This window comes from Labeo rohita, chromosome 9 (assembly GCF_022985175.1).
Source record: "Labeo rohita strain BAU-BD-2019 chromosome 9, IGBB_LRoh.1.0, whole genome shotgun sequence".
Classification (NCBI taxonomy): domain Eukaryota; kingdom Metazoa; phylum Chordata; class Actinopteri; order Cypriniformes; family Cyprinidae; genus Labeo; species Labeo rohita.
Genome location: NC_066877.1, coordinates 9,201,577 through 9,217,094, shown reverse-complemented (window position 1 = coordinate 9,217,094; position 15,518 = coordinate 9,201,577). Strand labels below are relative to the sequence as shown.

General features: G+C 37.8%; 1 protein-coding gene across 2 annotated transcripts in view; it reads left to right on the top strand.

The window, feature by feature from the left end:
• The window catches only part of LOC127170709 (cholecystokinin receptor), a 36,035-nt gene extending 21,127 nt beyond the window's left edge, over nt 1–14,908 (top strand). For both annotated transcript variants that reach the window (XM_051118894.1, XM_051118895.1), the window contains exons 3-5: nt 2,626–2,887; nt 5,426–5,553; nt 8,187–14,908. In XM_051118894.1, coding sequence (XP_050974851.1) covers nt 2,626–2,887; nt 5,426–5,553; nt 8,187–8,716 — 920 coding nt within the window. In that variant the 3' untranslated portion in view covers nt 8,717–14,908. The remainder of the gene's footprint in view (nt 1–2,625; nt 2,888–5,425; nt 5,554–8,186) is intronic.
• Nucleotides 14,909–15,518: the final 610 nt, after the last annotated feature.

The following is a 15,518-nucleotide window of genomic DNA, read 5'->3' as shown; positions in this document are numbered from 1 at the left end:
GCTCTTAAGCATAATGGTATTCCCCCAAAATGCAATATAATACTCCATTGCAATATTTACTCTCCTCATCTAGTCTCACGCACAGCGTGCTGGAAAATGGAAATTCTCTGTCCAGTGCCAACAACAATTATTCATGTAGTGCCAACACAACTGTATTAAGTAACTTTATTTTACAAATGTGAAATTAAATTGAACAGTAATGTCCCTTGGCTTACTTTGCTCGGTTCTGAAAGACACTTAACTTTCAGTAAATAATAATCAATATGACCGCATTGACTGACACTATTGGATCAAAACAAAATTTGAACTAAATTGAGCTGGATGATGGTACTATTGTCTTCCGTACAGATGAATCACATCTTGCAAATCGACACTGGTATTGAATCAACATTGACCTGACTCAAACTGAATAACGACATTGCTGACCTTTGTAGAACTACTTATAGCTAAATTGAACTTGTTTTAAATTGATGAACTTCACACTGTTGTTGATCTGAACTGAACCAAACACTGAACTGACATGAGCTCAATAATGACACTAATGTCTTTTAAAGCTGCTTTATAGCAGATTCTGCACTGATTGTGATTTATTCTGTTATTTCCGTTTATCACCAGCGTGAACCCCGTAAACGGCATGCATTTTTTCTTCACACCAATTTTTATTTTTATTACGTATTTCAGATTTTGGCTCCTTAACACAACACTGTACTGTACAAAAATAAGCTGCAATATGAACCACACTATAAAACACAAGTCAAACTGGCTAGGTAAAACTACTGATCATTTGTAATGCAGTTACCAGGATGTCAGATTTTGGCACCAACCTTTGCTTTGAGAAATTGGCCACTGATATAGACATACAGTATGTGTGAATGCATCCAGCTTGATCTAAACTATTTCATGGATCACTACCTCCCTAAATGAAAGTCAAGACTCATCCAGAAATAGCCAATACAATGCCAAGGTCAGATCTGACACTCAAAGGCTGCTGGCAAATGGTCTGAAGGGGCAGAAAATCAAAAAACAGCTTTGTTCTAAACAGTAGTGGATCATATTGATTCACATTTGCATGAAAGTCACAGGCACAAGAAACGATTCAGTTACGGTGGCCTGAAAACAATTGCACTGTCATGTTCTCTTTTTTTTATATGCATACACGGGTGATCAGATAGCATTTCTAAAGGATGTTTTTCTCCTGCATTATGTTGACTGTCTGGTGGAGGCCCTGGAGATGACACAGTTCACAAGAGAGCAGATCTTATTTGCTTGTGTGTGTGCGAGTGGCCCGCGGCCCACATAGTGTCGGAGTGCAGGGCAGTGCATCCAACACGATGTGCCAGCAACAACCTCACTCCCGCTGTTTGTTTTTCGAGGGGGCGGAGAAGGAAAGGGATTTGTAAGGCAAAGAACAATTTCCTTGCAATGAGCTCTGGTGCGGAGGGTGAGATCAGATCAAAGCTCTCGGGCCATCGGGGCAGTAATTCCTCAAACATGAGGGGCTGTCGGAAATCTTGCTTTACAGCGCCTACCAACAAGAATAGCATTTTGCAATGTTTCTCACTAAGCTTTGTATTTTTAGAAGAACGTATTAAGGATTTTGCCGCATCAGGCATCAAGCTTTTGGGGGAAAAACAGATTTGCAGTGAATACAAGTAGCGATAAGAGCATCTGAACCAGAAAACTTGTTGGATAAACCATTTGGACAAGATCTTGACTCTTGCCTCTTGAGTCAACGTAAATGTGCCAGTTTCTTAAAAAAAAATCACTAAAGTTTATGATAAAAATGCCATGCAGAAAAAAAAATACGTAGCAACATTTTATTACGGTTTTAAAGTTAAATTTACAGGGTTAAAAATGGAAATTACTAATATATAAGATATATAGACAAAAAAGTACACTAAAATAATGCAATAAACATCAGCATAAAGCCCCTGCATAATAAATACAAATTAAAACTAATAAACTGTTATTTTAATGAAAAACTACAAAATATGAGCTGTTACACAGGGAATGCCAATTTAGGATTATCACTGTAAATGACTTTTTCACTTCCAAAAACTGTACATTTAACAATATTTTACTGTAAAACTGTATATTGCAACATTACTGCAAACTGTAAAATGTCTTGTTAGATTTATTGCAGTTTTTGGTCCCACTTTATATTAGGTGGCCCTAACTACTATGCTCCTACATAAAAAAATAAAATAAAAAATAAGTACAATTTACTTATTGTGCTCATATTGCATTGCAAAACACTTTTGCTACTATTAAGGTGGGATACAGTTAAGATTAGGGACAGGTTTGGTGGTATGGGTATGTTTAAGGGTGGGTTAAGGTGCAAACAATGGGTCAACATTGTAATGTAATTAGAGAAATTAATTACAGGTGTAATTACATGCAGGTTTTTTTTTTTTAATATAAGTACAATGTTAAAACATGTATATACACAATAACTGCATTGAATCAAATAATTAATTTACATGTAAGTACATTGTAGTTAAGGCCACCTAATATAAAGTGGAACCCAATTTTTTACCACATGACTTAGTAATCAACCACCATAGCATTTTTACAGTCTTTTAGAGTTACCATATTTTTAAGTGTGATTCTTTTGCTTTATCACAGGAATCTCCGTCTGCATATCCACCTTCAGTCTGGTGGCTATAGCCATTGAGAGGTACAGTGCCATTTGCAACCCGCTAAAGTCCCGGGCATGGCAGACCCGATCCCATGCCTACAAAGTCATCGCTTCCACCTGGGTCCTGTCCTTCCTCATTATGACACCTTATCCCATCTTCAGCACACTGGTGAAGTTCACCAAACCCAACAACATTACAGCTCACATGTGCCGCCATGACTGGCCAAAGAGCGAGGTGGAACAAGCATGGTAAGTGCTCAAGTACAGTTGTCTTATTTTTTTAGGACAGTTAAGAGGAAAAGGGACATGACCCAGGTCAGACTCAAATCTGGTTACTCTAAAGCCAGCAGTGCTTATACATGTCCTGAGCAAATGCACAAACCACTACACCACAGCTTAGACAGTTTACATCAGTATGTGCAAGCCTGGGCTGGGATGCACAAACTAACAATATTTTGAAGCAATTTTTAATAGGGTCATAGAATTTACACCATCCAAGTTTAAAAGAATCCTACATACAGCTGAGGCCAAAAGTTTACATCCTCCTTTCAGAATCATTAAAAATGTGAATTATTTTACGAATATAAGAGGGACCATACAAAATGATGTTATTGTTTTAGTATCGACCTGAATAAGATGTTTGACATAAAAGACGTTTACATATAGTCCACAAGAGAAAATAACAGTTGAATTTATAAAAATGACCTGGTTCAAAAGTTTACATGCCCTTGATTTTTAATACTGTGTTGTTACCTAATTGATCTACAGCTGTGTTTTTTGTTTAGTGATAGTTGTTCATGAGTCCCTTATTTTTTCTGACCAGTTAAACTGCCCGCTGTTCTTCAGAAAAATCCTTCAAGGTCCCACAAATTCTTTGGTTTTCCAGCATTTTTGTGTATTTGAACCTTTTCCAACAATGACTGTATAATTTTGTGATCATTTGTGACTCATATGCAACTATTACAGAAGGTTCAAACGCTCACTGATGCTCCAGAAGGAAGCACAATGGACAAAGAGCTGGGGGGTGAAAACTTTTTGAATTTGAAGATCAGGGTAAATTTTACTTATTTTGTCTTCTGGGAAACATATCTTCTGTAGCCTTTAAAAAGCAGTGCTAAATGAAAAAAAATATGGCTCTTAATGCATTGTTTTTCTTTCTGAAGCATTAGTGAGCGTTTGAACCTGCTGTAATAGTTGCATATGAGTCTCTCAATTGTCCTCATTGTGAATAGATGGATCTCAAAATCATACAGTCATTGTTGGAAAGGGTTCAAATACACAAAAATGCTGAAAAACCAAAGAATTAGGTTAGTGCACCCAAAAATGAAAATTTTGTCATTAATTACTCACCCTCATGTGACTGCAAACTCGTAAGACATTTGTGCATTTTCAGAACACAAATTACAATATTTTTGTTGAAATCTGAGAGCTTTCTGACCCTGCATAGACAGCAATGCAGCTGACACATTCAACTATTTTTTTTCTTCCGTGTCAGTCTTCGCCACGCGTTAATGAGTGCATTCCTCGCATCCAGGTTGTATGTCAGAATGCCTGCTCCTGCGTCAGCAGCACCACAGGCTGTCATGAACGCCAGTCGATGACAGGGAAGAGAAACAAATTGTTGAACAAAGTCAGTTTTTTTGTTGTCCTTTGTGCCTCCAGAATGCCTCATAGACTTCTATTGTAAGTGCGTACCTGTAAACACGTTTATTTGTATAATATCGTATTTAAAATGATTGTCTGTGGTAATGAAGAGCATGCCACAGACGCTGTCCTGAGAGCTTAAGTTGTTTTGAACTCAGAAAATTTCTTTAATGGGAAAAGCATCCTGTTATTACTCACACTGTAACATCATTGACTGTCTGCGTCTGTCTCAGTATGAGAGACTAAGACAGAGAAACAGAGACAGAGTCACTCTGCAGCGCTCTGATAAGGAGCCGGGGTCTTAAACATCAGCTGGGTGCCTCCTGCGGCACATTCATGTTTTATGACAGCTGTTGCTAGGTAGACAGCAAGGGACGACACCAGTACTCTCTCTCCATATTCCTCTGAGTTTGCTTGTACACTTTTCTTATTCTTTCTGCATATTCTGTTAATAATATGCCACAGGAGGCTGGGCATTACAGGGGTTTTACTACAAGGAAGTGGTGTTGTTAGGCACATCACAAATGTGTTCCCTTCAAGCTGTGCGAATGCATGACTACACACTTCTGAGAATAATTATTAACTAAATTATTTAAATTAATTCAGAATATAATAAGTATTTCGTAGAATAAACAATGCTTTCATTAAATCAGACCTACTCTAGGAAAAATATATGAGTGAGTGGGTGTATTTATATTTTAATTTTCACCAAAAATGAAAATTTGCTGAAAATGTACTCACCCTCAGGCCATCCAAGATGTGGATGAGTTTGTTTCTTCATCAGAAAAGATTTAGCATTATGTCTTTTGCTCATCAATGGATCATCTGTAGTGAATGGGTGCCGTCAGAATGAGAGTCTAAAACTTCACAGTAATCCACAAGTAATCCACACAACTCTAGTCCATTAATTAACCTAGCCCTTTTAAGTGAAAAGCTGGATTCTCATGCTGACGGCACCCATTCACTTCAGAGGATCCACTGGTGAGTAAGTGATGTAATGCTAAATTTCTCCAGATCTTTTCTGATTAAGAAACAAACTCATCTACATCTTGGATGGCCTGAGGGTGACAAAATTTAAAGCAAATTTTCACTTTCAGTTAAACTATTCCTTAAAATACAGTTTAATGTTATCCTGTGTTTCAGGTGCATCTTGTTGCTATTTGTTTTGTTCTTCATTCCTGGAGTGGTGATGATCATCGCTTATGGGCTCATTTCTCGAGAACTCTATCGTGGAATACAGTTTGAATTGGAGCAGAAGAAGGGACAATGTGGTAAGTTTTAGGAAGCCCCAGACCATGCCGTAGGGCATTAACCGCGCTAGTCGCTGTGTATGTATTTGATGACATACCCTGAGGATTTAATTGTTTGTGTTTACAGTCATGGCCATCTGTTTGTGAGTGAGAATCAATTTCCTAAGTAATGAAATGTGACCTATTGGATTTTTGAAAATATAATTGCAGCTGAAGAAAAAAGCAGGAAATGTAAACTTGAATATTACCCTTAAATTGCTCATTGATGGAGCTCTTACAAGTTAATATCTGCTGGATTGCTTTGATTATGTCCCATCCTGAATTCCGCTGTTCTGTGCTAAATCACATTCTATTATTGTTATAAATATGCCCCCATTTCCCCTGGGCTGCAGTGATCTAGCATTCAAACACTCCAGCGCTGAGTCACCACTCTACCCATTAAGATGTTTTCATTTGAATTAGTGAAATGTCATTTCCTTTTCCATTTTATTAGTAACAATTTGTGCAAAAGAAGGAAACTCAGGATTTTCAAAATACAACCTACTGTGGGGTCTTATGGAGGTTATTGTTTAGTGAAAGACTCAAGGGTTGAGAATCACAAATAATGTAATGATTCTGCTTCCACTTTATGATTTCAGTTCCTTATTGATTCATTTAATAGAATCATTAAAGAATTAGTCCTATTTATTGTATAAGAATACCTAATTTTTTCGTAGAGAATCACTCATACAATTTTTTTTCTGAACTTTTTTTTCCAAATGTCTAACTACTCCTACATACTATCAGTATTCTGTATTTAAAGGGGTGGTTCCCAAAAATGTCATTAATTATATTGTTCAAACCTTTTAAGACCTTTGTTCATCTTCAGAACACAAATTAAGATATTTTTGATGAAATCCGAGAGAGAGTCACATGGACGATTTTAACGCTGTCCTTACTACCTTTCTGGGCCTCAAATGAGGCAGTTGCGTTGCTGTCTATGCAGGGTTAGAAAGCTATCGGATTTGATAAAAAAAATACCTTAATTTGTGTTCTAAGGAACGAAGGTCTTACAGGTTTGGAACGACATGAATTTTCATTTTGGAACTATTCCTTTAAGCCCTTTAAGCCTTCATTATACACACTACAGAAACAGTTCTTGAATTATTTCCAATAGGATATAATGAAAGTAATGATTCAGCCAAGAACTGTACTGATTGAATGAGTCATTAAAGCAATTCAGACTCATAACTTATGAGTTTTAGGCTGAGTTGTGAGTCATTTTGATTAATGTATTAAAATGAATCTGAATGTAGAGTACTTTGTTTGTGACTGAACTGATTTATTATTACAGGACTTAAAAGAGTATTTGTATTCTTTCTTTTCTCTAAAAATTTCAACAGTTATCCCTCTATTCGTCAATTAATTATTAATATTATTAATTATTATATGTATTTTGTTTCAATAACAATATTTTTTAATAGGATTTTATAATATTATACAAACTCTGCTTAAAGAGAACCCTGGGTATTAAGACTTCCATGGCGTATGACGTCTCTTACTGAAATATGTAGCAGAAAACCCATGAAAGATTTACTTTATTTGAAAAATCCACATCATTTTATACATATTTTGAACTACTGGGAGGTGCCATAATTTCAATGACGTGAAATGGCTGCACTCTGTGAGCTTCTGTAGCTACCTGTTGCTATTTTTACCAAAACACAACTTAAAAAATAAAGAAAATAAAACACAGCTACTGAAAGAGCTTACAGGTGGTGATGGATATAAGCATACGTTTAAACCAAATGCTGTACCCTTGATTTTTCCCTATAAGGAGTCTAAACACCCTGGATATTGAATGGAATCTGTGCTGGGAAACTCCTTTAGTGGCTGCGGCATCATTACAAGTGTCAGCAAGTTTACGTCCTACCAGGATGGCATCTAGCGTTTCTTGTCTCTGCCGTTTGTAAGCTCTTTCAGTAGCTGTGGCCTACTAAGAGCCTCAAAGGCATCAGGGCTAAAGTGGAGAGAACAAAGACTGTCTTAGGAAGTTTTATTCATCCACAGGCATCTTCCCATTCTTTTCTCCTCTTCTTATCGCTAGGAAAGCAGTGAAGACTTACATCGCTTCTATGGTTACCCAAATAAAAATTACAACCAAAAGCCGTACAATTTGGCCTATTTTCAGTATTTTATTTTCAGAGTTGTGTTGTGGTAAAAATAGCAACAGGTAGCTTCAGTAGCTAATCGATAATGGCGCCCCCCATAGTCCAAAATATGTATAAAACAATATGGGTTTTTTAAATAACGTTCATGGGTTTTCTACTACGTATTTCAGTAAGAGACATAATTTATGTTACATAAGCCATACAAGTCTTAATACCCAGGGTTCCCTTTAACATACTGACTGACATTTTGTCAATAATTTGGTCTTCATAAATGTTATACTTTAAGAATAGTTCAGAATAAAGTTTGATAGTCTCCAAACTTAAAAATCTGCAGCCTACGATGATGACACTTGATATTTCCATATGAACGCTGTCTTGCAAGCACTAGTATTTTATTCAGGAAATGCAAATCTGGTTCAAAATGAAAGCTTCCCCATGATCTGTATTTATCTAAATACTCCCTCTGAGCTTCTTTTTGAGGAATGTGCACTGTTTCCTCTTTAGGAATAAAAAATGGTATCAGCTCCACTGTCTTATATAGCAGCGATGACGGAGACGGCTGCTACATCCAGGTGTCCAAGAGGCCCAACTCAATGGAGATGTCAGCCCTCACCCCAACGGGCTCCGCGAAGGTGGACCGACCCCGCAGTAACACGTCCGAGGCTAAGCTAATGGCGAAGAAGCGAGTGATCCGTATGCTCATTGTCATCGTGGCCATGTTCTTCATCTGCTGGATGCCCCTGTACTCTGTCAACACCTGGAAAGCGTTCGATCTTCCCTCGGCCCACAATGCTCTTTCTGGAGCCCCCATCTCGTTCATCCATCTGCTGTCCTACACGTCTGCCTGCGTCAACCCCATCATCTATTGCTTTATGAACAAGCGCTTTCGAAAGGCGCTTCTCACCACCTTCTCCTGCTGTTGCTGGCCCTGCCGCAGAAGAGGCTTCAAGGAAGGTGACGATGAGGTTACTGCCACTGGAGCGTCCATGTCTAAGTTCAACTACACCACTGTGAGCACAATGGGACCGTGCTGATTCTCAGAGGACCGAGGCTGGGAAAGATGGAGAAGAACCAGGGCTGATGTTGATGTATTGGAGGAAAGCAAACCACATACTACATCAACATCGTTCACTGTTTTGTGAGTCCTCATGTTGTTACATATACACTAGAGACTTGTATAAATGTATATATGGAAGACGGCGTCCACCAACTAGTTCTGTCAAAAGTCTATAACTCTCACTCATTAAGAACAAAAAAGAAACCAAACGACTGCCTGCGACATTTCTTTATGACTGAATTAGGATGTTGTTTTGGTGTAGAAGAACCCTAGAAAATAATAGTACCTACCATGAATGACAACAAGCGTAGGGTTTGCTGAGGAAAAGTTTGGATCAGATGCGAGCAGAACTACGGCTTTTCGTGAAGAGAAGAAGCTCATTGGTCGGCTTTATCGACTGAGTGATAATGTCGAAAATGCTAGATGTTGTCAGAGTCAGCAAGACCATCAACTCAGCAGGACAAAGAATTTCTGGAGCAGTTAGTGCTCACAGAGAGACGGCTACATTAACCGACTTGCTCAAACGACTATGTAAATTACTGTAAATGGCTAGTAGAATGCCAGCCTTACACTTTATGTTAAGTTATGCTTTTGTTATAGTTTTAAGTGCCTGCATAGTGTTTTTAAAATCTTTTCTGAGGTCAAGGTACAGAAGAGATTTCATTTATAACATCAGAACTCTAAAACACTGACGTATAGCAGCTTTCCAAAGTCTGAGACAACAGGCTTGTACTAAAAGTAAAATATTCTACCGTATTACAGGGTGGTTAATGATGATGGTTTGTTGCTAGACAGGACAATGCTTTTGGCAACTGGCTTCATTTTTCAGGCTTAAGAAGTTTTGTTCTGTTTTTGAAACTTGTCCTTCATGGCCTTCATGGTCTGTGGCTCTTGAGTGGTGGCAAATGTAGAACCTTAGACCCCTTGATTGGGGCCAATTTGTCACAATCTCACAGACTGATTTATGACTGCTTTTATATGCCCTTCTAAACTTATAGCTATAAGCTTATTAAGGTCCTCTCAGATAGTCCTCATCAAACACCAGCAATGAACACTTAAACCTGATTTGTGATTGTTCTGTCCTTCTTTTAGATAAGATGATTTTTTTTTAGGCAGGTTAGAAAGAGAGGCTTGATTAAGTGTCATATCTTTGAGTGCCGTGGGACCCATGGGAAGTCAGACTTGATTTAATGACTGTAAAATATTTTAAGCTACTAAAATTGAAGATGTCAATTTAATGGCTGACTTTAAGTAAAATTAAAGTGCTGCCAAAGTGACAATGTGGAGTGATGAGTCCATTGCACATTATCATCCACTTTAATTTTAAATACTGCTGAAAAAGTCAAGCTGAAACTCCAAAAACTTATAAAGTTAAGTAGGATGTAATGACACTTTGATTGGATGTATACAAATAGTATTTTTGTCATAATGATGGACACGTTTTCGAAGTGTATTTCCTCTACATTTAATTTTTCTAACAGCTTACTTGGAAAAAAATAATAATAAATAATCATTTACATGAACTCATTACTCAAGTAGCTAATTTAAGATTCAAATTCAAACATTATAATTCCTAATTCCTCAAATGGTCACAAATGATTGTCCCATGGGGTACTGTTTTCAGAAATAAGTTAGAATAACTAATCATGATTCATGTCATGATGTTATTCCAGTTCCTTTGTTAAGAAACAAACTTTAAGATATTTTGCATGAAAACCTGGAGGTTTGTCCCATTGACTGCCAAGTAAATACCACTGTCAAGACCCAGAGAAGTATGAAAGGCATCGTCAAAATAATCCATTATAATCTGCCATCAGTGGTTCAATCTGAATTTTATGAAGCGACAAGAATACATTTTGTAAGCAAAGAAAATAAAAATAACAACTTTATTCGACAATTTATCTCATCTGCGTCACCGCAGCACCATTCTGAAGAATATCCGCTGGACGCAAACTTTGAATGCTGTTCTGTGTCAGCTGCACCACACGGATACGTCTTCTACATTCTTTATGCTTTGATTTGAACGAAAACAGCATATCTGTGTGCTGCAGCTGACAGGGAACAGTGTACACAGTTTTTGTTCAGTGGATATTCTTCAAAATTGCGCTACGGTGACGCAGATGAGACAAATTTTATTTTATTTTTGTACAAAAAGTATTCTCATCACTTCATAAAAATCAGATTGAACCACTGATGACAGATCAATTATTTTGACGATGCCTTTCATATTTTTTCTGGGTCTTGACAGTGGTATTTAATTCAGTTAGTGGGACAGTCAGTGGGACAGTCACAAGCCTCCTGGTTTTCATCCAAAATATCTTAAATTGTGTTCTGAAGACGAACAAAGCTTTTACTGGTTTGGAACGAAAAGGGGGAAAGTGAAACTTTCATTTTGGGGTGGAGTAACCCTTTAACTACTATGCACTTACATTTAAGTTATTAATTTGATACACTGCATTTATTGTGCACATACATGTTTTTACATTGTACTTATATTTTTAAAAAAATCGCTGCCTATAACTACATCTGTAATTAATTTCTGTAATTACATTTATAGTTACACTGTTGACCCACCCCTTACACCTTAACCCATAAATCTACCCATACCACCAAATCTGTCCCTAACCTTACCCGTATCCCACCTCAAAAGCAGCAGAAGTGTTTTGCAATACAACATGAACACAATAAGTACGTTTTACTTATTTTTGATGTAAGTACATAGTAGTTATGGCCACCTAATATAACACCCATTAAAGTTATAAGACTTGTTTTATGTACCTTAAAGACTATGAAGAGATGTTTCAGCAAAATTTTGATTCACGTTTGGTGTTGATGAAGGGATGCTTGAGCTTTACAGATGGGGCTTTGGGTATACATAAGGCAAAAATAAAACCAGTGTAAATGCTTCCCAAACTATCCATATTACTCTTCTTTTCCCCAATACTCTGCCCCTTTTCCCCTGATTTCAATGCCCCACATTTTTTTCCACTGGCTAAACATGGCGTTCTAATCAATGTGCATTTGATCCCTGAACTTAGGTTGCAGTGAACAATGTCAACATTGCACTAATATCTTGTTAGCCACACTCTTCCCCGACCCTGCTGACCGTCCATCACACAGCAGGCCTTAAAACCTGCCAATTCCCCCATTAAATTTATGCCGCTTGGCCGTCCAAACTTTCCCCGATGTACCAGCCAGGGTTTTAATGGCCTCGCTCCCCTGCGCCACTCATGACTTGGATAATGGGTCGGTATTCAGGATCACACACAAAGATTAGTTTTATGGGATCGTCCAGACAAATGTTGTCGGATTTGCTCGTTTCTGACATTTTAAAACGGCATCCCATTCGTGCAGGGTGTTATTTTTGGATCGGAAAAGGTGATGAAAATGATCATTTAAGCTCTTCTTGATTGCGTGCTTTGAAATACTTTTATATGAGCCAGTCTTTAAATTGCACTAGGTCACTCAGTCTTAAAAAGTTTTGTTCGGCAGATGTTCTTGCTTTACTCTAATGGGAAGAGAAATGAGGTCAGCAGATGCATTTAGTTCTGACCTTTCCAAGCCCATCATGACTCCTTTTTCATGAGAATAATATATAGCCAGTGGTAGAGATCCTCCTGCGAAACAGACGTCTGACTTCCTCAGGTTTGGATCCATATTGAGAAAACATATGTTTCTTGTGAAAAGCAACTGCCGTACTACAACTTGTTTTCCTATAAATCATCTACGTTTATGAGGGAGTCCAAAAGAAAGACCCATAATTAGCACATGGCAAATCTGTGTTTGAATGCTTAGAGAACTTTGAATGCAACAGTAAAATAGATCATAGCCTGCTGTAGGCTGGACAGATGTCGACTGCAGAGGATAATATGGGTACGATCCTACTGTGAATTCAGTGTTTAACAGCCCATGATAGTCCACGATGGGGTTTTCTAGCACAAAAAAAACAATCTAGTTTCATTCAGGAAATGCTCTCACGAAGGAAACATCTGACATAATGGTTTTGAATTAGCGGAACGTGGAATCAATTAAACTCTAAACACTTAAATAAATACGACTGAACAGACAGCAACAACATCTGCTTGATAAATCCAGTAAAACAATAAGCACTTGGAGATCGCCTGTGCCTGTGGAAAATTCATTTCATAAATGAGCTGTTTCTCTATAATTAGTCGGACATCATAGCGCCTGCCTCCGTCTGGAGGCGTTTCACTGTTGTAATGCTCTCAGTTTGGGTGCTGCGGCTGAAAATGGAAGGGCTGTACAACAGTGATTTCCCCAAGGTGTGTTTGAGGAGTCTGCGAGAGCGCCGAACACATTGTGTTGTTGTGGCCCACAGCTCTCTTCTGATTAATAGGATATAATCTGAAGCCTAAACTAACCACATGCTTCATGTGTTTAACCAACAGTCAACTCAAGTGTTCTCATCAGATCACATACACAACCACTCAGCACTCCTTGTCTGTGCTGCATAGTCCATCCTCGAAATACTTCACCTTGTCACAGACAAAGTTTGCAGACAGTGTGATGAAAATTAAAAAGTTTATCAGCCTCATCACTCAAGATGACAAAAAACACTAAGGCTGCCAACTTCACACAGACAGAAGACAGATTTCTGGCATATTTGTCTAAAATCTGTTTAGTCAGAAGAGCTTTCGTAGTCAGAAAACACACATGGCATCTGATTTTTACAAACCTGATCCAAACCACATCCATATGTGGTTTTAAAATGTGAATTTTTTGGACTGTGATTGGATTTCAAGTGATTTTTTCTACACTCTAAAAATGCTGGGTTGCAAACAGCTCAATTTGGGCCATTCTGGCAACTCAGCCCTGGGTGAGAACGGGACAGACCTAGCGCCGTGTTGGGTTAAATGTTTGACCCAACATGCTGAGCTTTATTTAACTCAATTATTGTTCAAAAATTACTATACTCCTGGGTACAGACGAACCCAATATGGAAATGAACACAGAATGACTCCAGTAGCAATACCAGCAACATTGATAATCAAAAGCTGAAAAATTATTAAGCAAAAACACCCCAAAATTTACAAAAATATAGGCAAACATAAATCCTTACATGCATATGAGACTGCATGCAACCCAATAATTACAGTGCCTTGCGAAAGTATTCAAATCCTTTCATTTTTTCACCTTTTTTATGTTACTGCCTTGTGTTATACTGCTTTGAATGACTTTTCCCCCCACGTCAGTCTACACTCCATACACCATAATGACACAGCAAAAAACAGGTTTTTAACATCTTTGCAAAAGTATTAAAAATAAAAACTTAAATGATTCCATTGCATAAGTACTCATACCCTTATGCGGGACAGTTGAAATTTAGCTCAGGCGCATTCATGTTGGACTGAGGGACTCATCAGAGTAGAAAAAAAGCTCAATGCACCAAAATATAGAGATAGCCTTAATGAAAACCCAGTCCAGAGAATTCAGAACCTCAGAATGGGCAGAAGGTTCACCTTCCAACAGGATAATGACTCTAAGCACACAGCAAGTGTGGCTTATGGACAACTCTCTAAATGACCTTGAGTGGCCCAGCCACAGCCTGGGCTTGAGCCCAATCAAATATTTCTGGAGAAACCTGAAAATGTCTGCCAGCCACCATCCAAGCTGACAGAGCATAAGAGGTGTAGAGGTGAGGAGAAGAATGGCAGATAATTGCCAAATGCTGATATGCAAAATGTGTTGCATCATACCCAAAAAGACTTGAGGCTGTGACTTGAGTGCTTCAGCTAAGTACTGAGTTAAGGGTATGAATACTTACGCAATGCATAAGTATTTTATTTTTTTTTTTTAAATTTACAAAGTTGTGACAGTTCTGTTTTTGCTTTGTCATTATGACATATGGAGTGTAGATTGATGTGGGAAAAAAGTAATTTAAAGCATTTTAACACAAGGCAGCAACATAAAAACGTGAAAAAATTAAGGGGTATGAATACTTACGCAAGGCACTGTATACAGCTTATACAGTTAAACAAAACTGCTTGAATAACTTGCATTTAAGAACTGGTCAAGTTTGACCAGCTTTTTGTTTATTTTTCTCCTGCCAAATAACCCACTACTAAGATTACAGGCAAACCATCAGGCTGAGTGCCTCCAAGAAACACAGACTGAAAGCCTGTAATAAACACTGAAGGATGGGAATAAACTGTGTATTATAGTGAATCAACAGGATTGTACCCTCTCAGTTTAAAGTGTTTTTAATCACTCCTCTCAAGTGCCATTCTGTGTTGTTCAACCCAGCATCCTTACCCACCAGTAACCTAGCATTTGATGAATCATCTGTAACGCCATAAAAATGCAGTATTGTCTCAAGCTTTGTATGAATATTTCCTCCCATTATAAGCATGAATGTATAAAATGCCACTGATTTTCTCTCAAGTGCTATAGGAGTTCAAAATGATGGCATATATCATAATGGACATGAGCTGATAGATTTTTTTTTTTTTTTCAGTTTTCTGGACGCTTACATAATTCCTAAGATACACCGGATATGAACTAAACTATACAAACAGATCAAATTGCATTACTGACACAATGACAGTCAGTCTGAAAGATTGGATTTGAAGACAAATCGGATTTATGTGCAGTGTGCGCAGGTCAAGCCTAAAGGTATTTTATATCTTTTTTTAGATGATGTATTAAAACATTCATCTCTTTTGCAGGCAGCTTAACACAACCTTGTAACCAGGCTTAAGCAGCATCTGTTACTAAAGCAGTGGACAGATTTTACACAGAATGCGTCATGATCTATTACT